Source organism: Borostomias antarcticus (assembly GCF_949987555.1).
Source record: "Borostomias antarcticus genome assembly, chromosome: 1".
NCBI lineage: Eukaryota > Metazoa > Chordata > Actinopteri > Stomiiformes > Stomiidae > Borostomias > Borostomias antarcticus.
This window is the reverse complement of record NC_140234.1, coordinates 40,330,173-40,357,614: the sequence shown is the minus strand read 5'-3', so window position 1 is coordinate 40,357,614 and position 27,442 is coordinate 40,330,173. Positions and strand designations below refer to the sequence as shown.

Here is a 27,442-nt window from a genome sequence, read left to right as displayed (position 1 = left end):
CCAACTATTCCTACAGACTATCCCCGAGAAAGGGCACCAGCAAATACATTTTCGGCGCCCTTTCTGTGTCGAATAGTCAAATTATAGCTCTGAATAATCAGAGACCAGCGCATTAGTTTATGCAGGTTATGCATCTGATGCCAAAAAACCAAAGGGTTGTGATCGGTGTAAACAACCACAGGTTCCACACTACACCCCACACAGACTTCAAAAAATTGGAGTGCGAGCAGCAAGGCCAATGTTTCCTGCTCAACCGTGGAGTAGCGACTCAGACACCCACTGAACTTCTTTGAGAGGTACCCTACGGGATGGACAAAACCATCTGGGTCCATCTGAGTCAGAACTGCACCAGCACCAGTAGAAATTGCATCCACCTCAAGAGAAAAGGGGGTGCTAAAACTAGGAGCACTCAGTACTGGGGCATTACACAGCAGAGCTTTACAGCTGTCAAAAGCTACTTGGCATTTCTCTAACCACCTGTAAGGCACCAAGGGACTGATTAAATCAGTCAGAGGAGCTGCAACAGTAGAAAAGTTTCTACAGAAACCTCTGTAGTAACCCACCATGCCTAGAAACCGGCGCAGCTCACATCGAGTGGTTGGCACAGGGAAGGAGGCTATAGCAGCAACTTTGGCCTCCAGAGGGCGCACTTGACCTCCGCCCACCTGCTTACCAAGATATGTGACCGTCGCTTTCCCGAACTCGCACTTCGCCAAGTTCAGTGTCAGAGACGCATCAGCCAGACGCTGGAAAACTGTCCTCAGCGAGGATACATGATTTTCCCAATCTGAGGAGTGATTCACCACATCATCCAAATAAGCCTTACAATCAGGCACACCAGAAAAAACTATATTGACCAGTCTTTGGAATGTGGCCGGAGCATTCCTCATACCAAAAGCCATTACTGTATACGGCAGAAACGAGTCAGGGGTAACAAAAGCACTGATATCCTTGTTTTTAGAGGATTGGTTGTCCTGGTTTTTAGCCGCCTCTGAAACAAGCGCAGCAGCAAAGCACTTGGCTAAATCAGCATCCTCCTTCTGAGCAGCGATAAGATTACTGCGGGTCATGGGCAGCTGTGTTGTCTCAGAAACAAGGCTGTTACACTGAAGCAAACTCGGAACGTTGGACTCAACAGCAGGCTGAGTAGACATAGGTGGACCTGGGGAAACAGGCTGGTCAGACAACGCAGTCGCGAACATGGTGTCCGACAGATCAACCGCTTCTCCCGATCTACGTGCCTGAGCACGAGTGACCATACGTACAGAGAATACGTCAGGAAAATCCTGAGCTAACACATCGGGCTGCGTAACAGTGGGGCGCTCTAAAACCTCCAACATTGGGATCACCTTTCCACCAGCGATATCATTCCCTAACAGAAATGTCACTCCCTTCACTGGCAAAGACGGACACACGCCCACCATAAACACTCCTTTGACCAAGTCACAGGCTAGATGCACCTTGTGGAGGGGCATAGACACAAACCCCATTTCGATGCCCTGCACCAGAATACTAGAGCCGCTGATCGACTCAGAGAAGGGCAACACATCAGACAATATAAACGACTGCGCTGCTCCGGTGTCTCTCAGTATACGTACAGGGCACCGGTCTGACACCTTACCACTGAGGGACACAAACCCATCTATTACAAATGGTGCGTAACTAGAGTCCAAGGACTCACACACCCCACCTGAAGGTAACGACACGGGGCTAAGCACTATTTGCACTAGACCAACCTCTTTTGGTCGCATACTGGGCTGCGCTAACTTGCGTTTCAGCAAGAAACAGTCAGCTCGGATGTGACCAGTCTGATGACAGTGCCAACACTCCCGTTCCTCGCTAGTGCGGGTAGAAAATGGGCGGGGCGGACTAGTCTGCGCTTTCACTGGAGCAGAGGGGTAAACCCTACCATCATTATGAGAACTGCCAAAGGTTTGCTTATGGGTTAAGACAAACTCGTCAGCGAGCACAGCAGCTTGCGCTAACGTCGACACTTTCTGTTCATTTAAATATGTAACAAGCCGGTCTGTGAGGCTATTTTTGAATTCTTCTATAAGAATCAACTCAGACAGAGACTTAAAATCGGTTACATAGCTGGCTTTACACCATCGATTAAACTGAGTCTCCTTTTCACGGGCGAACTCAACGAAAGTTTTACCAGGCAACTTTTCGTGCCCTCTAAACTTTTGCCTATATGCCTCAGGCACTAATTCATATGCGCGGAGCACAGCTTTCTTTAGCACCTCATAGTGCAAACTGTCTTCCAGAGACAGAGAGGACAGAATCTCTTGCGCTTTCCCTGTCAACTTGCATTGAAGCAATATAGCCCAGACCTCTTTAGGCCACTGCAGAGCGGTAGCAACTCGCTCGAATGCATTAAAATACGAGTCTACCTCTCCCTCACGAAACTGAGGTACAAGGGCTATGTGTTTACTAACATTAAACCCCCCACCGAACGTAGAGGAATCGGCTACCATGGGCTGAGCAGGACTAGAGGAAACAAAACCGGCAGTTGCAGCAGCGGCCGCCAACTCCAACTCCTTCAGTTTCACCTCCATTTCCATTTCCAGTCTACGCATAGCCAACCGGTGACTGTACTCAGCTTCTCTTTCTCTCTCCCGCGCCTCAAGCTGTAACTGAGCCATGCGAAGCCTGTGTCCGGCATCGCTCCCTTCAGGAGTAGAGTGTAGAGGAGTGGGCTGATTCACAGCACTACGAGGTCTAGTCTCCACTTCAGGAGCTCCATCCGACCCAGCGGACCCCTCAGGCGCCTCCACCTCCTTAAACACCTCCTTCTCCTCATCCTCAAGGTCGCATAACCCTGCAGACGGAGGAGCAATGACACCGGCGCCAGTACCCAGCACCTTACAATCAACCAGCAGACACAATACAGCCTCCTTCAACTCAGCCTTAACCAAACTTCGCGATAACGTAACCTCAAAATGGGCTGCAATAGCATGCAAGTCCTCCTTCCTACAGAGGTCAACCCCCTCCACAGAAGGATCACTAAGAAACTCCTCAAGCTCAAAAGCACTCATGTCAAATGTGGAACGACACCCAAACCGCAACACTGCTAACCTAACAGCTTACACGACGTGCACACTGCACACCAACATCCACCAACCCGTTGCATGAAAGGATCAAAGATCCCGGACGAGCCCCCATTTATGTTACGCCCCCTGGTGGCCCGAGGAAGCAGAGCGCAACATAAAACAATGGGTTGGACAGACGAGGGTGCAGTCACACAAAACCAGGACAACCAAAATAGGCAATGATGAATTTAATAGCAACACAGGGAACAGAGAGGACTAACAGTGGCACCAAACAAAAGCATAATCCGAAATAAAACCCCACCCCCCCTTTACAGGTGCTGGGCACCTCAAAGTACAGTGGGTGGTGCGCACTCTAAACTGGGGTGTTAGACAGCAGGTAATCCTACGTGTGTGAAGATGTAGACCCAGGGTATCTCAACTAGTCATCTGCCCCTGTGTGCACAAAAACATACAAAGGTTAAATCACAGACAATAACTAAAAGCTGTTTAACCAATTAACATAACTACAAACAAAAGAGTAACACAAGAGAAACTTCACATTAAACCAATAAACAACCAAACAAACCAAACCAAACCAAGCTCTACCAACCAGAGCCCTGCCACAGCTCAGGCAGGTCAGAGAGAACTGAGGACAAAGAGGACTATTTATAGGAAGGGAGGGACCAGGTTGATTGAAGTCGTTAATTGAAAGCAGGTGAGAACTGATGACATGAACCAGGCGCGCGCCCTGAGAGTTTGGAGATGAGAACAGTAGAGGGAGACAAAACAACCACACAACAAAACCAAACAGGTAGGCCTAACAAAACAGAACAACACACATATGTAACACTCCCCCCCATAAAGAGTTAGCCCATGGCTAACGATAAATCAACCTCCCCTTCACATACACTACAATAGCCCAACTATTCCTACAGACTATCCCCGAGAAAGGGCACCAGCAAATACATTTTCGGCGCCCTTTCTGTGTCGAATAGTCAAATTATAGCTCTGAATAATCAGAGACCAGCGCATTAGTTTATGCAGGTTATGCATCTGATGCCAAAAAACCAAAGGGTTGTGATCGGTGTAAACAACCACAGGTTCCACACTACACCCCACACAGACTTCAAAAAATTGGAGTGCGAGCAGCAAGGCCAATGTTTCCTGCTCAACCGTGGAGTAGCGACTCAGACACCCACTGAACTTCTTTGAGAGGTACCCTACGGGATGGACAAAACCATCTGGGTCCATCTGAGTCAGAACTGCACCAGCACCAGTAGAAATTGCATCCACCTCAAGAGAAAAGGGGGTGCTAAAACTAGGAGCACTCAGTACTGGGGCATTACACAGCAGAGCTTTACAGCTGTCAAAAGCTACTTGGCATTTCTCTAACCACCTGTAAGGCACCAAGGGACTGATTAAATCAGTCAGAGGAGCTGCAACAGTAGAAAAGTTTCTACAGAAACCTCTGTAGTAACCCACCATGCCTAGAAACCGGCGCAGCTCACATCGAGTGGTTGGCACAGGGAAGGAGGCTATAGCAGCAACTTTGGCCTCCAGAGGGCGCACTTGACCTCCGCCCACCTGCTTACCAAGATATGTGACCGTCGCTTTCCCGAACTCGCACTTCGCCAAGTTCAGTGTCAGAGACGCATCAGCCAGACGCTGGAAAACTGTCCTCAGCGAGGATACATGATTTTCCCAATCTGAGGAGTGATTCACCACATCATCCAAATAAGCCTTACAATCAGGCACACCAGAAAAAACTATATTGACCAGTCTTTGGAATGTGGCCGGAGCATTCCTCATACCAAAAGCCATTACTGTATACGGCAGAAACGAGTCAGGGGTAACAAAAGCACTGATATCCTTGTTTTTAGAGGATTGGTTGTCCTGGTTTTTAGCCGCCTCTGAAACAAGCGCAGCAGCAAAGCACTTGGCTAAATCAGCATCCTCCTTCTGAGCAGCGATAAGATTACTGCGGGTCATGGGCAGCTGTGTTGTCTCAGAAACAAGGCTGTTACACTGAAGCAAACTCGGAACGTTGGACTCAACAGCAGGCTGAGTAGACATAGGTGGACCTGGGGAAACAGGCTGGTCAGACAACGCAGTCGCGAACATGGTGTCCGACAGATCAACCGCTTCTCCCGATCTACGTGCCTGAGCACGAGTGACCATACGTACAGAGAATACGTCAGGAAAATCCTGAGCTAACACATCGGGCTGCGTAACAGTGGGGCGCTCTAAAACCTCCAACATTGGGATCACCTTTCCACCAGCGATATCATTCCCTAACAGAAATGTCACTCCCTTCACTGGCAAAGACGGACACACGCCCACCATAAACACTCCTTTGACCAAGTCACAGGCTAGATGCACCTTGTGGAGGGGCATAGACACAAACCCCATTTCGATGCCCTGCACCAGAATACTAGAGCCGCTGATCGACTCAGAGAAGGGCAACACATCAGACAATATAAACGACTGCGCTGCTCCGGTGTCTCTCAGTATACGTACAGGGCACCGGTCTGACACCTTACCACTGAGGGACACAAACCCATCTATTACAAATGGTGCGTAACTAGAGTCCAAGGACTCACACACCCCACCTGAAGGTAACGACACGGGGCTAGGCACTATTTGCACTAGACCAACCTCTTTTGGTCGCATACTGGGCTGCGCTAACTTGCGTTTCAGCAAGAAACAGTCAGCTCGGATGTGACCAGTCTGATGACAGTGCCAACACTCCCGTTCCTCGCTAGTGCGGGTAGAAAATGGGCGGGGCGGACTAGTCTGCGCTTTCACTGGAGCAGAGGGGTAAACCCTACCATCATTATGAGAACTGCCAAAGGTTTGCTTATGGGTTAAGACAAACTCGTCAGCGAGCACAGCAGCTTGCGCTAACGTCGACACTTTCTGTTCATTTAAATATGTAACAAGCCGGTCTGTGAGGCTATTTTTGAATTCTTCTATAAGAATCAACTCAGACAGAGACTTAAAATCGGTTACATAGCTGGCTTTACACCATCGATTAAACTGAGTCTCCTTTTCACGGGCGAACTCAACGAAAGTTTTACCAGGCAACTTTTCGTGCCCTCTAAACTTTTGCCTATATGCCTCAGGCACTAATTCATATGCGCGGAGCACAGCTTTCTTTAGCACCTCATAGTGCAAACTGTCTTCCAGAGACAGAGAGGACAGAATCTCTTGCGCTTTCCCTGTCAACTTGCATTGAAGCAATATAGCCCAGACCTCTTTAGGCCACTGCAGAGCGGTAGCAACTCGCTCGAATGCATTAAAATACGAGTCTACCTCTCCCTCACGAAACTGAGGTACAAGGGCTATGTGTTTACTAACATTAAACCCCCCACCGAACGTAGAGGAATCGGCTACCATGGGCTGAGCAGGACTAGAGGAAACAAAACCGGCAGTTGCAGCAGCGGCCGCCAACTCCAACTCCTTCAGTTTCACCTCCATTTCCATTTCCAGTCTACGCATAGCCAACCGGTGACTGTACTCAGCTTCTCTTTCTCTCTCCCGCGCCTCAAGCTGTAACTGAGCCATGCGAAGCCTGTGTCCGGCATCGCTCCCTTCAGGAGTAGAGTGTAGAGGAGTGGGCTGATTCACAGCACTACGAGGTCTAGTCTCCACTTCAGGAGCTCCATCCGACCCAGCGGACCCCTCAGGCGCCTCCACCTCCTTAAACACCTCCTTCTCCTCATCCTCAAGGTCGCATAACCCTGCAGACGGAGGAGCAATGACACCGGCGCCAGTACCCAGCACCTTACAATCAACCAGCAGACACAATACAGCCTCCTTCAACTCAGCCTTAACCAAACTTCGCGATAACGTAACCTCAAAATGGGCTGCAATAGCATGCAAGTCCTCCTTCCTACAGAGGTCAACCCCCTCCACAGAAGGATCACTAAGAAACTCCTCAAGCTCAAAAGCACTCATGTCAAATGTGGAACGACACCCAAACCGCAACACTGCTAACCTAACAGCTTACACGACGTGCACACTGCACACCAACATCCACCAACCCGTTGCATGAAAGGATCAAAGATCCCGGACGAGCCCCCATTTATGTTACGCCCCCTGGTGGCCCGAGGAAGCAGAGCGCAACATAAAACAATGGGTTGGACAGACGAGGGTGCAGTCACACAAAACCAGGACAACCAAAATAGGCAATGATGAATTTAATAGCAACACAGGGAACAGAGAGGACTAACAGTGGCACCAAACAAAAGCATAATCCGAAATAAAACCCCACCCCCCCTTTACAGGTGCTGGGCACCTCAAAGTACAGTGGGTGGTGCGCACTCTAAACTGGGGTGTTAGACAGCAGGTAATCCTACGTGTGTGAAGATGTAGACCCAGGGTATCTCAACTAGTCATCTGCCCCTGTGTGCACAAAAACATACAAAGGTTAAATCACAGACAATAACTAAAAGCTGTTTAACCAATTAACATAACTACAAACAAAAGAGTAACACAAGAGAAACTTCACATTAAACCAATAAACAACCAAACAAACCAAACCAAGCTCTACCAACCAGAGCCCTGCCACAGCTCAGGCAGGTCAGAGAGAACTGAGGACAAAGAGGACTATTTATAGGAAGGGAGGGACCAGGTTGATTGAAGTCGTTAATTGAAAGCAGGTGAGAACTGATGACATGAACCAGGCGCGCGCCCTGAGAGTTTGGAGATGAGAACAGTAGAGGGAGACAAAACAACCACACAACAAAACCAAACAGGTAGGCCTAACAAAACAGAACAACACACATATGTAACAGAGGGTGAGGGGGGGATAGGGACAGTGTTGGGGACAGAGGGTGAGGAGGGGACTAGGGAGTGGAGGACAGGGTTGCAGTGGGTTGAGTTTTGGGGCCCAGTTTTCAATTGCCACCATGTATTGGTTTAATTGATTGCCTTGGCTTGGACTTCACTGTCCAGTTCAATATGAAAGTGAGTGGAGTCTGTCTCCATATATCTATGAATGACCAACTAAAACACACGCCCTCGCCAATGACCGTTGACCTGACAACGCCTGTCCCACAGACCAATCGCATCGCTCGCATCCTGGCGGGCAGCAAGAAGAAGATCTGCACCAAGAAGCCGCGCTTCATGTCAGCATGCGCCCAGCTCATCATCAGCTTCCTGCTCATCCTGCTGCAGCTGGCCATCATCGTGTCTCTGTTCCTAATGGAGCCTCCACAGGTAGGGTGTGTGTGTGCGTGTGTGTGTGTGTGTGTGTGTGTGTGTGTGTGTGTGTGTGTGTGTGCGCGTGTGTGTGCGCGTGTGTGTTATGTGTGTGTGTGTTATGTGTGTGTGTGTTATGTGTGTGTGTTCTACTCCATAACCCCAGAACTATTACACGCACAGCGGACACTGTCTTTACCTTTTTGGAGCTAGACCTAATGCTTTCTAAAGTGATTTCCCAAACTGAATTTATCCCACACACATAAACACAAAACGGCCTGGCTAGATCAATCTTGTTGTGAGATATCTGCTGAAAAAAACTTCACATGCATTTCTGGGCTAGATTGCCAAATTAATGTTTCCTCAACATCCACCATCTTTGTTCATAAATTACTGACCGGAAACTACATAGTGACGTACCGCAAAGTTTTACTCAAATCGCTATCTTGTTTCTGTAATAGTATCCTTTCGATGGGTACTGGATTTTGGGGAGAAAAGTAGTTTAGTTCTGGGGATTTACAGTACACTGGATTTCTCCATACTATGACAATTCTGATGTAGTATACTAGAAATATGTAAAATATACGTACTTATACGCCTTAGTGTGGGTGTTGGGACGCGGCTCTTGTCTTTGGAGAGACACTAAACACCCCACCACCCCATCTGCAGGTGATCCAGGACTAGGGCTGGGTTTAAAAAATCGATTCATCGATTCTGAATCAAATGATTCAGAATCGATTCATGAATCCCAAAATCGATCTTTTATTTAATGAATGAATGAATAAATGAAGGAATGAATAGTCCATTAATTCATTCAATGATTCATTCATTTTTGGAAATCAGTATAGATACCCAGCCCTAGTATTGATGTGTTGGCAGTCATGTAATGAATGTTACAGCAAAAAAAAAACTAACTGAATCGATATTGAATCGATATTGAATCGAATCGAAATGAATCGTGATAATCGATTCTGAACCGTGAATCGGAATCGAATCGATTCTTGAAATTCGAATCGATACCCAGCCCTATCCAGGACTGCCCCAGCCTCGGCCAGGTCAGCCTGATCTGAGTCACACTGATGGGTCTACGAGCCTACCGGGAGGCTTAAGATTAAACCCCTCACCTTACAAGATAATCTGGGCCGAACATCGGTACCGACCAACGTTCCAGACCAGATTTCTCCTCTGATTGTCGGGAGGGGTCAATCGTGGGACAAATCGGCTCAAAAATCAAGTGTGAGCCTCTCGTTAGACACTAAAGACCCCCCCCCCCCCCCCCCCCCCCCCGCATCTGCAGGTGATCCATGATTACCCAAGCATCCAGCAGGTCAACCTGATCTGCAACACCACCAATCTGGGCGTGGTGGCGCCACTGGGCTACAACGGCCTGCTCATCCTCAGCTGCACCTTCTACGCCTTCAAGACGCGCAACGTGCCGGCCAACTTCAACGAGGCCAAGTACATCGCCTTCACCATGTACACCACCTGCATCATCTGGCTGGCCTTCGTGCCCATCTACTTCGGCTCCAACTACAAGATCATCACCATGTGCTTCAGCGTCAGCCTCAGTGCCACCGTGGCACTCTGCTGCATGTTCGTGCCTAAGGTAACACTCTGCAGGTTGGTGTTAGGTTTAGGGCTAGTGTTGGGGTTAGGGTTAAGGTTAGCGGCACTCTGCTGCATGTTCGTGCCTAACCCACGCTGCAGGTTGGAGTTAGGTTTAGGGCTCGTGTTGGGGTTGGGGTTAGGGTTAAGGTTAGTGGCACCTTGCTGCATGTTCGTGCTCAAGGTAACTTGCCTCAGGTTCTGGCTCTGGTCATGTGGCTTCTTGGACCTTTTGGTTGGTAAAGTTAGTCGTTTCAGAGGAGTAGTTGTCAGGGTTACGTGACTCTTGTAGAGGAAGCTGACAGTATTTGGGAGTTATGACTTCTGGGCGGGGAGGGGGGTGGGGGGTGTGTGTATATTTATATAGACATTACTGTGTGTATACCTGTGTAGAGGGCAGCTGTGCAGGGTTGTCGCCAGTGTAAAAGATAATATATATATATATAGGTGTGTATTAGGGCTGCACAATTAATCGTGACTTAATTGAAATCGCGGGGGTTTCCGGTGGCGGTGCCATGTGAAGACGTGTTTCTACCGAGCTCCTCAATGGAATTGCTTTTTAATCTGGAAGCAGCTAATTCATGTAATTATTTTTCGAACCACTCATTAACAAATTAGAGACTTTACCTTACTAGCCAAATATTTCGATTTCTGCTGGAGAATGTCTGGGAAAAAACAGAAAAAAACGGAGAAGCCTGCTAGCAACAAGGCGAGCCAAGTGGCTAGCTCCGAGGCTAACTCGAACGCGCCCACGCAGCCCAGTGACAGGTCGGACGCGGGGCAGGATGCCATCCTTCAAGCGATAGCTGAGCTAAAGACTGAACTGATCACTAAAGCGGAGACACAAACGGCTGAAATTCGGAGTCAGGTAGACCAGCTCAGAGCAGAACTTAAGCTGGCTAGCGACAACACGGCCGCCAAACACGAGGCTCTGGATAAACAGGTGGTCGCCCTCGAGACGGCAGCGAGCAGCCATTCAGATTCGATCACCGCTCTGCAACAGGCCATGGCTAACGTGCAGAAAGACCTCGCTATACAGAAGGCACGAAACGAAGACTTGGAGGCACGGTCACGCCGCTGTAATCTACGCATTACAGGGATAAAGGAAGGGAGAGAGAACGGGAAGAGTCCGACAGATTTCGTGTCCCATTGCCTGAAGGTCACACTTAACCTCGACAAGCTCCCTCTTCTCGACCGGGCACACTGAACGTTGCGGGTGAGGCCAGGCGACAATGAACCACCGAGAGCCTTGGTCATCAGATGTCACTATTTCCAGGAGAAGGAGGCAATACTGAAGAAAGCAAGAAAAATGAAGGAACTGACCACTGGGGATGGTGATATGATCCGGGTTCAACAGGATTTCACTCAAGCAGTAGCCAAGAAGCGGTCCGAATTCAACGAGGTGCGGGGCTTGCTGAGGACCTGCGAGGTGATACGCTTTGGCCTGTGGTATCCAGCGGAGCTCAGGATAATGCCGTCGGGCGGCCAGCGTAACAGCTTCACGGATGCCTAACGGGCCAAGGACTTCATTCTGAAGAACTTGAGGCGCAAAAAGTGAGAATAATATGAGTTCGGTTCCGGTAACGTGTTGCTTTATTCTACGGCGAAAGCCGGCTGCGCTAGAGCGCTATGCCATTCTCAGGTCGTGGACTTAAAGGACAATGCTCGTTTTTGACAACGTGGACCTTATTTACGACATATTATAAGACGTTTGACTCACCGAGATCACTTTGGTGTAGTTCGGAGGCATGTAGAAGAAATTTAAAATCCAGCGCGAGCCAGTATATCCATGTAATGGCGGTGGTCGGGGCACTTAGAATGCAGTTTCTAAAAATCTATTTTCTGCCGCGAAACGGTTGTTTTCATCAATCTGTCTTCATGAATCGCTAGTTGTGCTTACATAGAGCATAGGCCTGTGGTGGGTTTTCACATGCCTCTGTAATATGATCTTTAGAAACGTCTTTCGAAACGAAATAGCTTCCTCGCACAGCGCGCAATCGTTGCTCCAGCACACTGTGCGCATGCCTGCTGGAGCAAGTGAGGAAGCTATTTCGTTTCGAAAGACGTTTCTAAAGATCAAAATTTTTTAGAGACTTTTTCTCTCTCCTACCAGAAGTGAATAGCCATGCACTGATTTTGGGCGGGGACCTGAATTGTGTTCTTGACCCAGCGCTGGATCGCTCCAGGGCCACACCGGGGATGCTAAGTAAATCAGCAGAGACAATGAATTCCTTTCTACAGGCTTATGGGGTGATTGATGTCTGGAGACATGGAGAATCCAGGGTCTAGGCAGTATTAATTTTTTCACCAGTACATCAAGCATACTCTAGATTAGACTACTTTTTGTTAGACAAGAGACTTCTCCCCTTGCTGAGATCTGTAGAATACGAGGGCTTAGGCTCTGATCATAGTCCGTTGAGGATGTCACTTTGCTTTCCAGGTAATGAGTATGCACGGCGCACATGGCGACTTAACCCACATCTTTTAGCTGATGATGATTTTGTTAGCTTCCTATCGACTCAGATTGACTTTTTTCTAGAAATGAATCAGCTGCCAGACACAACCTACTACAACCTATGGGAAACATTGAAAGCATATTTGCGTGGTCAGATAATATCTTATAATGCCAGTCTGAATAAAAGACGGTCAGCACGCCTTAATGAGCTGATCTCTCTGATTAAGGCTCTGGACCACAGACACTCAGTGGCTCCCTCTGCTGACCTCTACAGGGAAAGAATAGCATTGCAGACAGAATTGGATACTCTTTCATCCGGGGCGGCAAAGGAGCTTCACCTTAAATCTCGCCAGGAGTTCTATGAGCATGGGGAGTGGGCCAGTAAACTGTTATGCCACCAGCTGAGGCAATCCTTGGAGGCTGGGTTTATAGCGCAGATTGACACCCCGGATGGAATTACGACAGATCAAAAATGTATAAATGACCAATTTAAGAAGTTTTATGAAGACCTTTACACTACAGAACACTGCGATAGCATGAGCATGGCAAAGTTTTTCGATGGTCTTGAGATGCCGAGCGTGGCTCCCAATGATAGGACAGAACTTGACAATACCATTTCAGCAGTTGAAATAGATCAGGCAATTAGGAAGATGAAGAGCGGTAAAGCTCCTGGGCCGGATGGCTTCCCGATTGAGTTCTTTAAAAGATTTGCAAACAAATTAGTCCCTCTCTTTAAGGGGGTTTACTGTGAGGCACTGGAACTCAAATCTCTCCCCCCTACTATGACCCAAGCCACAATTTCAGTCCTTCTCAAAAAAGGAAAAGACCCTCAGAAATGTGAATCGTATCGGCCTGTGAGCCTGCTCTGTTGTGACTATAAGATTTTGACGAAGGTTCTGGCCGGCAGACTGGAGTCGGTCATGCCTAGAGTAATACACCCGGACCAGACGGGTTTTATTATAGGAAGGCAACTTTTTGGTAACCTACGCAGGCTCTTCAATGTTTTGTACTCTCCAGAAACTCCACCTATAGCAGAGGTTGGGCTCTCCCTGGATGCCCACAAGGCGTTTGACCGGATTGAATATGACTACCTTTATAATTGTTTGGATAGATTCGGTTTCGGGCCGACTTTTTGTAACTGGATTAAGGTTTTGTATGCTGCACCGCAGGCTGCAGTTCGTACAAATAGCACTGCCTCAGGGTATTTCCAGGTAGGTAGAGGGACAAGACAAGGCTGTCCGCTAAGCCCACTTCTATTTGACCTAGCCATGGAGCCGCTGGCGGTTGCCTTGAGGGGGGGGGGGGGGGTGTCACAGGCGTACATAGGGGGGGTCTAACTCACAAATTGTCTTTATATGCAGACGACCTGCTACTTTTTTTATCCAACCCTTTGGTCTCCATCCCCAGGGCATTAGATATCATCTCAAATTTTGGTAACTTCTCAGGATATAGGATTAACCTGGTTTGCTCTTTCCAGTCAATGACCAAGCCCGACAGATGTCGTTTGAAGCATATCTGCTGACTGAAACTTGGGATGCTTTCACATATCTAGGTGTATCAGTAACCCGTAGATACCAAGACCTATTCAAACACAACTTTAAACCAGCCCTTGAGAAGGCCAAGCAAGACCTTACTCGTTGGTCAACACTCCCTATATCATTGGCTGGAAGAGTAAATTCCATCAAGATGACAATTATGCCCAGGTTTCTATTCCTGTTCCAGACAGTACCAGTTTTTATCCCAAAATCATTTTTTAAGGAGCTAGACAAGTCCATTTCTGCATTTATTTGGAATAAGACTGTTCCACGAATACGTAAGGAGTTTCTGGAGAGACTGAAGGAGGTGGGAGGCTTAGGACTACCAAATTTTATACAATACTATTGGGCGGCTAAGATTCATAAGTTGATATACTGGGTGTCGGCGCCACAGGAGGAGGGTGGCGCGGTTTGGGTTGAAATGGAGCAACACTCCACCCACCCTGTATCCCTATCTTCTTTAGTATGTGCTCCGTTGCCTCTCAGTAAACAGCGCCTTACAAATAACCCCATTGTGAGTAACTCTCTTCGAATATGGTCTCAGTTCAGGACCCACGTTAAGCCCAGGCAGGCCTTGTCCTCTCTCCCAATTATGGCTAATGTACTTTTTCCGCCCTCTCTTATGGACTCTGCTTTTCGGGTGTGGTCCGGGAATGGTCTGGAGCGGGTGAGGGATCTTTTTGAAGACGGGGTTTTTATGTCTTTTGACCAGTTGGTGCGTGGATATAATATCCCCCACTCACATTTTTTCCGATATTTGCAAGTGCATGCTTTTGTTAGGAAGCACTTCCCCTCTTTTCCTTCACCTCCATTAAATAGTTGGATAGACGAATGGCTGGGGTGGGATCCAATGCATAGGGGGGCTGTGAGTAGATTATACAGTGATATCCAGGAGATTACCCCCCCTTCACTTAGTCATATCAAGACAGCGTGGGAGGAGGACCTTGGCTATGACAGCTCCTGGCAATTTGCGATAGAAAGAATACATTCGACATCTGTCTGTATTAGACATGGTTTGCTTCAATTTAAAGTACTCCATAGGCTTCACCTGTCTAAAAGTAGGCTCGCCAGGATATATCCAGATGTTGACCCAACCTGTTCTCGATGTCACCAAGCCCCTGCCACTCTATGTCATATGTTCTGGTCATGTCCAAAATTAGTTACATTTTGGTCCTCTTTTTTTGATACGTTCTCTTATATTTGTGACAAGGAGATCAGCCCTGACCCAGTAACAGCAATTTTTGGTGTGGTCCCTGAGCAGGTAGTGGTGTCTAATGCCCAATCAGATGTTATAGCTTTTTCCTCTTTATTGGCTTGACACCTTATCTTATTTGAATGGAAGTCAGCCACCCCTCCTACACACAGACGCTTGGTTGGGGATGTGTTGGCACATTTGAAGCTTGAGAAATTGAAATACTCAACCAGAGGATCCGTCCAAAGATTCTATAAGGTCTGGCAGCCATTTTTAGACTAATTCACCACAGAATTCCCTTCTAGAGATACTGAAATGTAAATACTGTGTGACATTCCTTTGAATCTGTAAGTGATATTTATTTTTGTCATTGGAGCTTTTGGATGTATAATGTTTTTCAGTTGTGCGTTTTTTGTTGTGCGTTTTTGTTTTTTGTTGGTGTTTGTACGTATGGATATTGGTGGATGTGTTCGTCTTTGCATTTTAAAATTCAATAAAAATATTTGAATAATAATAATTGCAATCGCGATTATGACCTCCGCGATTAACTAATCGCAAAAGGCCGCTATTTTGCTTTGAATTGAGTGTGCTAGGACATGGACGAATCACAGGCGCTTTTGCTGTCTGACCAATCACATGCGTTCCCGCTGAGTGCGCTGTGCGCAGCAATTTCACTGAGAAGACAGATAGCAGTAGGTCAAGACCAGTGTCACAAGAGTACCTGCAGCCGTGAGTAGTGAAAAAATGAGCGAAAACGAGGTCAGTGAGTTAGTAGCAAGAAAGAGATCAACGTCCATGATTTGGTAGCATTTTGGTTATTATATATGAAATATTAATCACAATTATTAATCGCAATAACCATTTTGAAGCAAATAATTGCAATTATTATCTTTTGTCATAATCGTGCAGCCCTAGTGTGTATGTAATCCTTGTTCTGTGCCGTCAGGTGTATATAATCCTGGTTTCGTCGGGTCTTTATAATCTTGGTTTTGTGACGTCAGGTGTATATAATCCTGGTTTTGTGCCATCATGTGTATATAATCCTGGTTTTGTGCCATCAGGTGTATATAATCTTGGTTTTGTGACATCAGGTGTATATAATCCTGGTTTCGTCAGGTGTATATAATCCTGGTTTTGTGCCGCCAGGTGTATATAATCCTGTATATAATCCTGGTTTTGTCAGGAGTATATAATCCTGGTTTTGTGCCATCAGGTGTATATCATTCAAGTTTTGTCAGGTGTATATAATCCTGGTTTTGGGACGTCAGGTGTATATAATCCTGGCTTTGTGCCGTCAGGTGTATATAATCCTGGTTTTGTCAAGTGTATATAATCTTGGTTTTGTGACGTCAGGTGTATATAATCCTTGTTTCGTGAAGTCAGGTGTATATAATCCTGGCTTTGTGCCGTCAGGTGTATATAATCCTGGTTTTGTCAAGTGTATATAATCTTGGTTTTGTGATGTCAGGTGTATATAATCCTGGTTTCGTGACGTCAGGTGTATATAATCCTGGTTTCGTCAAGTGTATATAATCCTGGTTTTGTGACGTCAGGTGTATATAATCCTGGTTTTGTGCCGTCAGGTGTATATAATCCTGGCTTTGTGCCGTCAGGTGTATATAATCCTGGTTTTGTCAAGTGTATATAATCTTGGTTTTGTGACGTCAGGTGTATATAGTCTATATAATCCTGGTTTTGAGACGTCAAGTGTATATAATCCTGGTTTTGTGACGTCATGTGTATATAATCCTGGTTTTGTGCCATCAGGTGTATATAATTCTGGTTTTGTCAGGTGTATATAATCCTGGTTTTGTGCCGTCAGGTGTATATAATCCTGGTTTTGTCAAGTGTTTATAATCTTGGTTTTGTGACGTCAGGTGTATATAATCCTGGCTTTGTGCCGTCAGGTGTATATAATCCTGGTTTTGTCAAGTGTTTATAATCTTGGTTTTGTGACGTCAGGTGTATATAATCCTGGTTTCGTGACGTCAAGTGTATATAATCCTGGTTTCGTCAAGTGTATATAATCCTGGTTTTGTGCTGTCAAGTGTATATAATCCTGGTTTTGTGCCGTCAAGTGTATATAATCCTGTATATAATCCTGGTTTTGTCAGGTGTATATAATCCTGGTTTTGTCAGGTGTATATAATCCTGGTTTTGTCAGGTGTATATAATCCTGGTTTTGTGCCGTCAACTGTATATAATCCTTGTTTTGTGACGTCAGGTGTATATAATCCTGGCTTTGTGCCATCAGGTGTATATAATCCTGTATATAATCCTGGTTTTGTGCCGTCAGGTGTATATAGTCTATACAATCCTTGTTTTGTGATGTCAGGTGTATATAATCCTGGTTTTGTGCTGTCAGGTGTATATAATCCTGGTTTTGTGCCGTCAGGTGTATATAATCCTGGTTTTGTGCCGCCAGGTGTATATAATCCTGTTTTTGTTGCTGTCAGGTGTATATAATCCTGGCGAAGCCGGAGAGGAACGTGCGCAGTGCCTTCACGACCAGCACGGTGGTGCGCATGCACGTGGGCGACGGCAAGTCCTCCTCCGCCAGCCGCTCCTCCAGCCTGGTCAACCTGTGGAAGCGCCGCGGCTCCGCCGGGGAGACGCTCAGGTACACAGGGTGTGTGTGTGTCTCTCTCTCTGTGTCTGTCTGTGTGTGTGTTTTCGTACTAAATGTGCATGTTTGCGTTTTAGTATGTGTGTGTGTTTGTGTGTGCTACCACCCCATTTGCTTTGGGCTAGTGAAGCCCATTAAATATTGCTGCCAGTTGACCATCCCTTAGCCATGCTCAGTTGACCATCCCTTAGCCATGCTCAGTGACAGCAGCTGAACTCGTCGCTCCAACTGGCTAAAGGACAGAAGGAATGACGCAGGTTAATAAATTATCATAATTAGCTACAACAATGCAAGACAACCATTGGTGTTTTAAGATAAACTGGTGTATCTGACATCATAGGCTACTTCCAATGAACCACTCATTTTTGACCCATTTTAGGCAGGCTTTAGAGGAAGATTTATATTTGTCATTCTTTGGTGACCCAACTTTGAACCTACTTTGTCCAAATGTGATGCAAATTGAACATTTGAAAAACTCAATATTGACATGACAGGATCTTTAAATATGTCCATTTCCCCTCTCGTGGAACCTCCCCATGGGGGGTCAGAGGTCACCTTCCCAGGGCTCTGTTCCAGTGTCTTCTCACAGAATCCCTCAAATCGGGCCTTTAATTGTAAATGTCAGCAAAAATGTACTTTAAGCGGGACAACTGTGATTCAGAACAAGAGACTACTTTGCACATCTGTGTCTGACTGCAAGTGTATAGGAGATAGATGAATGAATCGAAAGCTGCTGAAAGATCGCTTTCCTTCTTTCTTTATTGGTTTAGTTTTAACAGGGACAGTGCACATTAATGAACTGTAATTGTAAATGGGTCGGGATTAACCAAGAAGGCCAATTTTCACCCAGAGTCCCTGTTTCACCCGTAGTCCTTGTTTCATCCGTAGTCCCTGTTTCACCCGTAGTCCCTGTTACACCCGTAGTCCCCGTTTCACCTGTAGTCCCTGATGGCCTGATGTTCAAAAACCACCTAGAATTTGGAGGGAAAAGGGTTAGCGGGGATACATTATTAAAAAAACTAAACACACAAAGTGGTTTAAAAACGGGAGAAAGACGAAATCTAAAACTACACATACAAAACATGCAATACATGAGCTAAAACTACACATACAAAACATGCAATACATGAGCAAATAGAGGACATGACACAAATAGCTAAAGCGGATGACAGCAACAAAACAGTCCATGCAAAAGCAAATACAAGGAAGACAAGCGAATTATTACAGCCACAATGATCACATTCAAGCACATACATGACGATTACATGATAACAGAACATTTGTGTAGACAGCAGACAAAATGGTAGTTAGCTTAATAGACACATGCAATACAGGGAAATGATTAGTGTTTTCAGATGTAGTTGTCCGTTAGCCAGATTTTCAGGTGTGTTGTGAGGGTGGAGTATGTGGGAGTGTCTCTAAAATGTCTTGGTAGGGTGTTCCAGGATTCTATTGCTTTGACAGAGAATGACTGTTTACTGAATACACTTTTTCTGAAAGGAACTATGAGGTCACCTCGTATGGTGCTTCTGGTGGTTGCTTGCTGGCCGTTGATATCTCTTTGGGTTGTGAATGAACAGAGTGGAGGAGGTGCTTTGTTATGAAGAATTTTATGGACTAAACATGTTTTTGTATATGATGATGTCATTCCATCTTAGAGGTTTGCGGTCCTGTAGGATGATACAGTGGTGTGTACGCTTGAAGGGACAGTAATATGAAATCAACATGCTTTGTGTTGAACTACTATTGAGGTGTTTATTTTCCCCTGTGTTGTGTAAGGGGCCGCGTCCACATAGCACCTGGTTCTGAGCGGCTGTTTTTTTGTCCGGTTGTTTCCAGTGAGGAGAGTGTTGCGTCCACCCAGAGAGAAGCGCTGCAGCGTTTTTTTCAGAGCTCCGTCTTTTTTTGGCGGCCGAGCGCTCAAAGTTGAAAATATCGGAACTTTTCAGAAGGGCGGTGTTGTTGTCACTGCCACTCCTTGAGGTCCCTGGTTCGATCCCAGCTCCTGGCAGTGTGCCGAAGTGTCCTTGAGCAAGATGCTGAACCCCACAATCCCTCACGTGCGGCACGGTGGCGCAGTACCTAGTACTGTCACCTCACAGCAAGAAGGTCTCCTGGCCTTTCTGTGAGGAGTTTGCATGTTCTCCCCGTGTTCACAAGGGTTTCCTCCCAAAGAACCCAGTAGTAAAAACATGCAGAAGAACAGATGCTCTTCAGTCCGGTCCCTGACCAGAACCTGGACTGAACACTTGGTCCCCATGCACCATGAACGATGGCTGCCCACTGCTCCTGGCTGCCCCTGGAGGAGAACGGCCCACTGCTCCTGACTGCCCCTGGAGGAGGACGGCCCACTGCTCCTGGCTCCCCTGGAGGAGGACGGCCCACTGCTCCTGGCTGCCCCTGGAGGAGGACGGCCCACTGCTCCTGGCTGCCCCCGGAGGAGGACGGCCCACTGCTCCTGACTGCCCCTGGAGGAGGACGGCCCACTGCTCCTGGCTCCCCTGGAGGAGGACGGCCCACTGCTCCTGGCTGCCCCTGGAGGAGGACGGCCCACTGCTCCTGGCTGCCCCCGGAGGAGGACGGCCCACTGCTCCTGACTGCCCCTAGAGGAGGACGGATTGGATGGGAGAAATGCACAGAACTATTTCCACCGGCGGACCCAGCGGAAGTTGCATGTGTGCCATGTCGCGGCTCACTCTATAATATGTGTGTCACTGTGTGCCAAAATAAAGACCTGTAATTATATAGAATCATATGTTAGACAGGGCGGGACTCGTCAGCTGTCTGGAGACGTCGCAGCACCTGGCTAGTGAAAGGATCTCAAAGGACACCATCATAATAAAAAAATCCAGCCAGGCTGTCAGTGGAAAGAGACTGATCACTAGTTGACGAGCTACTGTGTCTAGCTAGCTAACTGGTTACGTTTTAAGAAGCTATATTAATTTACTTTGACACAGTTGTGCTTGGCTGTTAAGGGACATTGTGTAAGGGGGCCGGTTGGCTAGCTGACCCAAACGCAGGACCACGGACACAGACGGACAGTTCCAAGCCCAGAGGGCGGTTTAATATAAAGCGGCAGTACAGAGGGCAAGGCAAAAGGGTAGTCAAGTTCAGGCAGGGGTCAATCGATCAACAAACAAGCTGCCCTCCGACAGCGGCGGAGATGGGCCTGGACGGATGGGACCGCCACCTCGACCTCCTGGAGCGGGAACAGGGGTGGCTGGAACCCCAGGGAGCACTCGAAGGGCGACCTGCCGGTGGAGGAGTTGACCATGGCGTTCAACGAGACCTCAACCCAGGGTAGGTCCCGGCTCCAGGAGGACGGGTGGAGGGAAGATACACACCTGAGGGCCGCCTCCATACACTGGTTGGCCCTCTCCGCCTGCCTGTTGGTCTGGGGATGGTACCCAGACGATAGGCTGACCGTGGCCCCAAGTCCCTCACAGAAGGACAGGCTGTGCTCCAGCTGAGTATACGTCCGGTGCCGTAATTGATGTGGGGGACGTGCTGCTGGAGCCATGGCCGGCCCAGGATGAGGGGAGTCAGAGGGGAACGGAGAACGTAGAGGCGGATCTCCTCCACGTGGTTGCCCGAACTGGTCAGGGTAATGGGCACCGTCTGTTCCACGACTGGATCCAGGCTGTGGCCATCTAGAGCCGTGACGGTGAGGGGTTTCTCCAGGCGGGTGAGGGGAAAAGCCGCCCCCCTGGCCAGGTCCGCGTCGATGAAATTACCGTCCGCTCCTGAATCGATGAGCGCACCGATGGTATGAGTGCGTCCATGCCAGGAGAGGGTGACGTCGAACCTGACCGGAGGGAGGGGCGAGGGAGACTGCGAGACATGGCTCACCAGGAGGCCCCACTCCCCTGATGAGCCAAGGCTTTTGGGCGGATGGGACAGTCCTCTCCGCTGTGGCCCTCCTGGGCACAGTAAAAACAGAGCCCCTGGACTCGCCGGCGGTGCCTCTCCTCAGGTGAAAGGCGGGCCCTGTTCACCAGCATGGGCTCCTCCTGGTCGGAGGCAGCGGAGGATGCTGCAGTCGGGGGCGTGCCAGGCTCCTGGGAGCACGGGTAGGTGAACGGAGCCCGGGTGGGAGGAGGACTGGGTCGGCGGGGGGTACGGCCGGTGGGCTCTGCCCGACGAGCGCGCCGACATTCGGCCAGGCGGTGGTCGATATTGACCGCCAGGCGGACGAGCTGGTCCAGGGTAGCGGGGTGATCCCTGACCGCCAATTCGTCCTTGAGGACCTCCGACAGCCCCTCCCGAAAGGCCACCTGGAGGGCCTGGTCGTTAAAACCACTGTCAGCGGCCAGGATACGGAAGTCGATGGCGTATTCCGAGACACTGCGAGCCCCCTGGCGGATGTGGTGGAGTCGGCCGGCAGCGTGGAGTGCCCGGGTGGGGTGGTCGAACACGGACCTGAACTCAGCACAAAAGTCACTGTAGGAGTCCATACAGGGAGCACCGACCTCCCACGCCGCCATGAACCAGGAGAGGGGCTTGCCAGTGAGGAGACTGGCAACGTACCTGATCCTGGAGACGTCTCAGGTACGCCTCCGGTTGCTCCGCGAAGATGAACCCGCACTGCATAAGGAACTCGCCGCAGGTCTCCACACCACCGTCGTAGGGCTTGGGGTGATGTAACTTGGGCTCCCTCCGGGGAGGGGCGTGGTCGGTCGGAGCCATGGGTGCAGGAGCGTTGGAGAGGCTCCAGTGGCAGACGTTGCAGGCGGCCGAGGGCGCGGGGAACACCCCTACGGGCGCCAAGGAGGGACCCGAGGCGGGAGCTGGAGAGATGGTGGCTGCAGCCGGAGTAGGTGAGGGAAGCAGGCGAGCCATCTGGTCGATGAGCTGAGCGAGGGTCTGGTTGAGATTCTGGCTGGTGGCGGCCTGGTGTTCTACCGCCTGTTGGAGTACAGCCAGCGAAGCATCCGACGCAGCAACCTGGCGGGTAAGGTCCCCGATCTGCTGGCCGAGGGACCGCACGGCAGCGTCAGCATTACCCAGGGACTCCTCATGTTTCCTCAGCCAGGTCCCTTGCTGGGCTAGGACCGCTCCCTGCTGGGCTACCGCCTGGGACAGGGCATCCGGGTCTGCTGGGTCAGCGTTCATGGCCAGTTCTTCTGTAAGGGGGCTGGTTGGCTAGCTGACCCAAACGCAGGACCACAAACACAGACGGACAGTTCCAAGCCCAGAGGGCAGTTTAATATAAAGCGGCAGTACAGAGGGCAAGGCAAAAGGGCAGTCAAGTTCAGGCAGGGGTCAATCGATCAACAAACAAAGTGCAGAAAACATAATCCAAGCCGTGGTCGAGGTCCGGTGAGAATGGGTCGGGGAAGCCGTGTGTCAGTCCAGGGAAAGAGCAGCAAACAAACCGGAATCTGGAGGAGTGGAGAGTAGAATGAGTAAACGGAAAAAAACAACTATAACAATTACTAGCACGGGAACTTCAGAAAACCACAACTTGCCACAAGGAATCTTAGGGAAGAACTGGCGACGAACGTTGGGAAGACCGGGTCCTTATAGGGGAGGTGATTGGATGAGTAGTGGCAGCAGGTGAGCCGCGCCCTCGGAGCTCGTTAGCGGAACCGTGTTCAGGTGTGCGGGGGTGATTACGTCGGAGGGCGCGCAGAGCACGCGCTGAAGTGGAAGGCCGTGGCGTGCGCGCTGCGGGAACGGTGGTGGGAGCTGGAGAGCGCCCAGGCGGAGGCGGAGCCGTAACACATTGTCACGAAACTAGCAATGGTTAGCCGCTCGGCAAGCTAGCATTAATGCCAGCTGTGTCAACTCTGCTGCTCATATGCCTGCACCGTTAGCTGTTGTGCTTGATTTAACTTTCTAAATTGTTTTGGATCAGTGACATTAGGGTACCAATAATTATGGATGACAGATGTCAATATTCTCTTGCATCAGAGATATTTTTGTCCGCCATTGTTTTCTAAAATGTTGCATTGTTTTGGAGACCACTAGCCGACTAGGTCCCCATCTGATGAGGTCCTGCAGGGCTGGACAGAGCGCCCCCCAGAGGGGTGATGAGGCCCTGGACAGAGCGCATCCCAGAGGGGTGATGAGGCCCTGGACAGAGCGCTCCCCAGCGGGGTGAAGAGGCCCTGGACAGAGCGCTCCCCAGAGGGGTGAAGAGGCCCTGAACAGAGCTCTCCCCAGCTGGGTGAAGAGGCCCTGGACAGAGCGCTCCCCAGTGGGGTGAAGAGGCCCTGGACAGAGTGCCCCCCAGAGGGGTGATGAGGCCCTGGACAGAGCGCTCCCAAAAGGGGTGATGAGGCCCTGGACAGAGCTCTCCCCAGCGGGGTGAAGAGGCCCTGCAGGGCGCTGGGATGAAGCTCTCCCCAGCGGTTTTCTGACAGAAGAAGGCGTTATGCGGACACAGCCCCTAAGAGAATTGTATACGATTGTTTAATTTAATCTCCATTCAACCACAAATCTTGCCCCTCATGGAGGTCTGTAGCAGAAGAGAGTGTAGTCTGGGATTCAGTCTCTGAGAAGGAGCATCAAGCAGGTCACTGCTGGGTCAAAGCAGCCCAGTAATGACCCATCTGAGACTAACAGACCATTTAGCTCTGGGGCTTATTCAAGACAGGAGCCATCGGAAGGAATTGATTCTGTGCTCTGAGTCTGTCTGTCTGTCTGTCTGTCTGTCTGTGTCTGTCTGTCTGAGTCTGTCTGTCTGTCTGTCTGTCTGTCTGTCTGTCTGTCTGTGCTCTGAGTCTGTCTGTGTCTGTCTGTCTGTCTGTGCTCTGAGTCTGTCTGTGTCTGTCTGTCTGTCTGTCTGTCTGTCTGTCTGTCTGTCTCTGTCTGTCTGTCTGTCTGTCTGTCTGTCTGTGTCTGTCTGTCTGCCTGTCTGTCTGTCTGTCTGTCTGTCTTTCTTTCTGACTGGCTGACTATCTGTCTGTCTGACTGGCTGAATGACTGTCTGTCTGTCTGTCTGACTGACTGACTGGCCGAATGACTGTCTGTGTGTCTGTCTGACTGACTGACTGACTGTCTGTCTGTCTGTCTGTGACCTTAGTCTGACCTACAGACATGGACCTGATTGACAAGGAAAATGAGAGATATGAGAGAGAGAAAGTGCATATTAGCCACATACAGTATGGGAAAAATATCAGGATGTCCTACAACATCCGGTTGTATTTTGCAGTATGCAAGCAGCAGACTTTTCTGGCTATTCTGACCCACAATTCTGTGCACAGCGGAAATGATGTCACATGTGCAAGTTGTTTTTCTATGACTCCATGGTCATGACAGCTGTGGACGAATGTTTTATTGATTGCATTGGATGTGGTCACATTCCAAGGTGCAATATTATGACAAAGTAGTATGTCCCAATTGGATGCATACTGCATGCAAAGTATGAGCTTTCTAGGGGCAGCTGTAGTACGTACTGGTAGTAAAAAGTAGAAGTATGCGATTCGGAACACAGCCACAATCTTTCCTGAGCTACCTGCCAAGTGAGAAGCCATATATGGTTTCACACTATGACTTCAGCAACCAAGGCTTGCATGTAGATGTCACAGGTGCAACATGTGTAACATGGAGGTCTCAGCAGTTTCCACTAAATGTTTGTGAAAATAAAGGCACCAAGGGGCAAAAAGAAAACCAAAGACTAAAGAATAAAACCGAGGGATACACTCAACAAGACTAAAGAATAAAACCAAGCTATAGGAACACGCGTTCCTGTTTTTTCCACCTCAGAAATATTGCCAAACTCCGGTCCATTGTATCACATGCTGAATTAGAAATGTCTGTCCATGCATTTATTTCATCACGACTTGACTACTGTAATTCACTGTTTACCTGCCTCAACAAATCCTCTGTGGGACAACTTCAGCTAGTCCAAAACGCTGCTGCAAGACTACTCACCAGGTCAAAGAAGACATGCCACATCACCCCCATCCTGGCCTCCCTGCACTGGCTCCCAGTTCACCTCCGGATCGAGTTCAAAGTCCTGGTGTTCACCCACCGAGCTCTTCACGGACAGACCCCGGCCTACATCACAGAACTTTTACACCCTCACTCTCTGAGTCGGTCTCTGAGGTCATCCGACCAGGGTCTCCTGGCGGTGCCCCGGACCAGACTAAAAACCCAGGGTGACAGAGCATTTGAGGCGGTGGCGCCAAGACTCTGGAACGCTCTTCCCCAGGCCCTGAGAGAGCCATCCGCTGAACCCATGTTCAAAAAACTTCTTAAGACACACATGTTCAGGCAGGCCTTCGGCCATCTATAACGCCTTGCTGCTCGCAATGTTGTTGTTTTATCTGTTCTGTGTCGTTTTAATCTTGTCTCGTGTTGTAATGCCATTTTAATTTATTACTGTAAAGCACTCTGTGCATCCGTGCTGTGAAGAGCGCTATATAAATAAAGCTTACTTACTTACTTACTATACACTCAACAAGACTAAAGAATAAAACCAAGGATACACTCAACAAGACTAAAGAATAAAACCGAGGGATAAACTCAACAAGACTAAAGGATAAATCCAAGCTATACACTCAACAAGACTAAAGAATAAAACCAAGGATACACTCAACAAGACTAAAGAATAAAACCAAGGATACACTCAACAAGACTAAAGAATAAAACCAAGCTATACACTCAACAAGACCAAAGAATAAAACCGAGGGATACACTCAACAAGACTAAAGAATAAAACCAAGCTATACACTCAACAAGACTAAAGAATAAAACCGAGGGATACACTCAACAAGACTAAAGAATAAAACCAAGATATACACTCAACAAGACTAAAGAATAAAACCAAGCTATACACTCAACAAGACTAAAGAATAAAACCAATATATACACTCAACAAGACTAAAGAATAAAACCAAGCTATACACTCAACAAAACTAAAGAATAAAACAAAGATATACACTCAACAAGACTAAAGAATAAAACCAAGCTATACACTCAACAAGACTAAATAATAAAACCAAGATATACACTCAACAAGACTAAAGAATAAAACCAAGATATACACTCAACAAGACTAAAGAATAAAACCAAGATATACACTCAACAAGACTAAAGAATAAAACCAAGATATACACTCAACAAGACTAAAGAATAAAACCAAGGATACACTCAACAAGACTAAAGAATAAAACCGAGGGATACACTCAACAAGACTAAAGAATAAAACCAAGCTGTACACTCAACAAGACTAAAGAACTAGAAAGTACATTTCCTGGAGAAAATGTGAGGTGGGCTAGTTGCTGCAGCTGTATGTAACAGCTACTGCTAGAACTACTACGGACCAGGCAGGGGCTGAGTTGTGGGGTCTGTGGCGTGGCATGGTGGTGAGACTCCGCCCCCTCAGGTCAGAGCTGGTCGAGGACAGTGTACCCCTCTCCGGGCCACCTACCCGCCCGCACCGGTGAAGACCATGTGTCTCTAGCCACCTCAGAGGCTGTGTTCTGAGGTCCGTGGCGTGGATAGTGGCATGATGGCGAGACTCCACCGCCTACATTCAGAGCAGGTCGGGGACAGTGCACTGACATCCGGGAAATCTCCATGCATCCAACAGTGAAGACCGTGTGTCTGTAGCTCACTCAGGGGCTGAACCGGTCTAGGACAGTGTACTGCTCCCCTGACCACCCACATGCACACAACCGTGAAAACTGCGTCTTTAGCCAACTCAGGGTCTGAGATGTGGGGACGGTGGTGTGGATAGTGGCATGGTGGCGAGACTCCGCCCCCTCAGGTCAGAGGTTGTGGGGGGCACATCAGTGATTGCCAGGCCATCCCCATGCACCCCTCATTGGAGACCATGTGTCTATA

At 48.5% G+C, this 27,442-nt stretch overlaps 1 protein-coding gene across 1 annotated transcript in view; it reads left to right on the top strand.

Annotated features, from left to right (window-relative positions):
- Nucleotides 1-27,442, top strand: part of grm5b (glutamate receptor, metabotropic 5b) — a gene marked incomplete at both ends in the record, with an annotated part of 192,040 nt that overhangs the window by 145,726 nt on the left and 18,872 nt on the right. Inside the window, 3 exons of the mRNA XM_084461926.1 lie at nucleotides 8,094-8,252; nucleotides 9,532-9,840; nucleotides 17,478-17,641. Of these exons, the coding sequence (XP_084318052.1) occupies nucleotides 8,094-8,252; nucleotides 9,532-9,840; nucleotides 17,478-17,641 (632 nt within the window). The remainder of the gene's footprint in view (nucleotides 1-8,093; nucleotides 8,253-9,531; nucleotides 9,841-17,477; nucleotides 17,642-27,442) is intronic.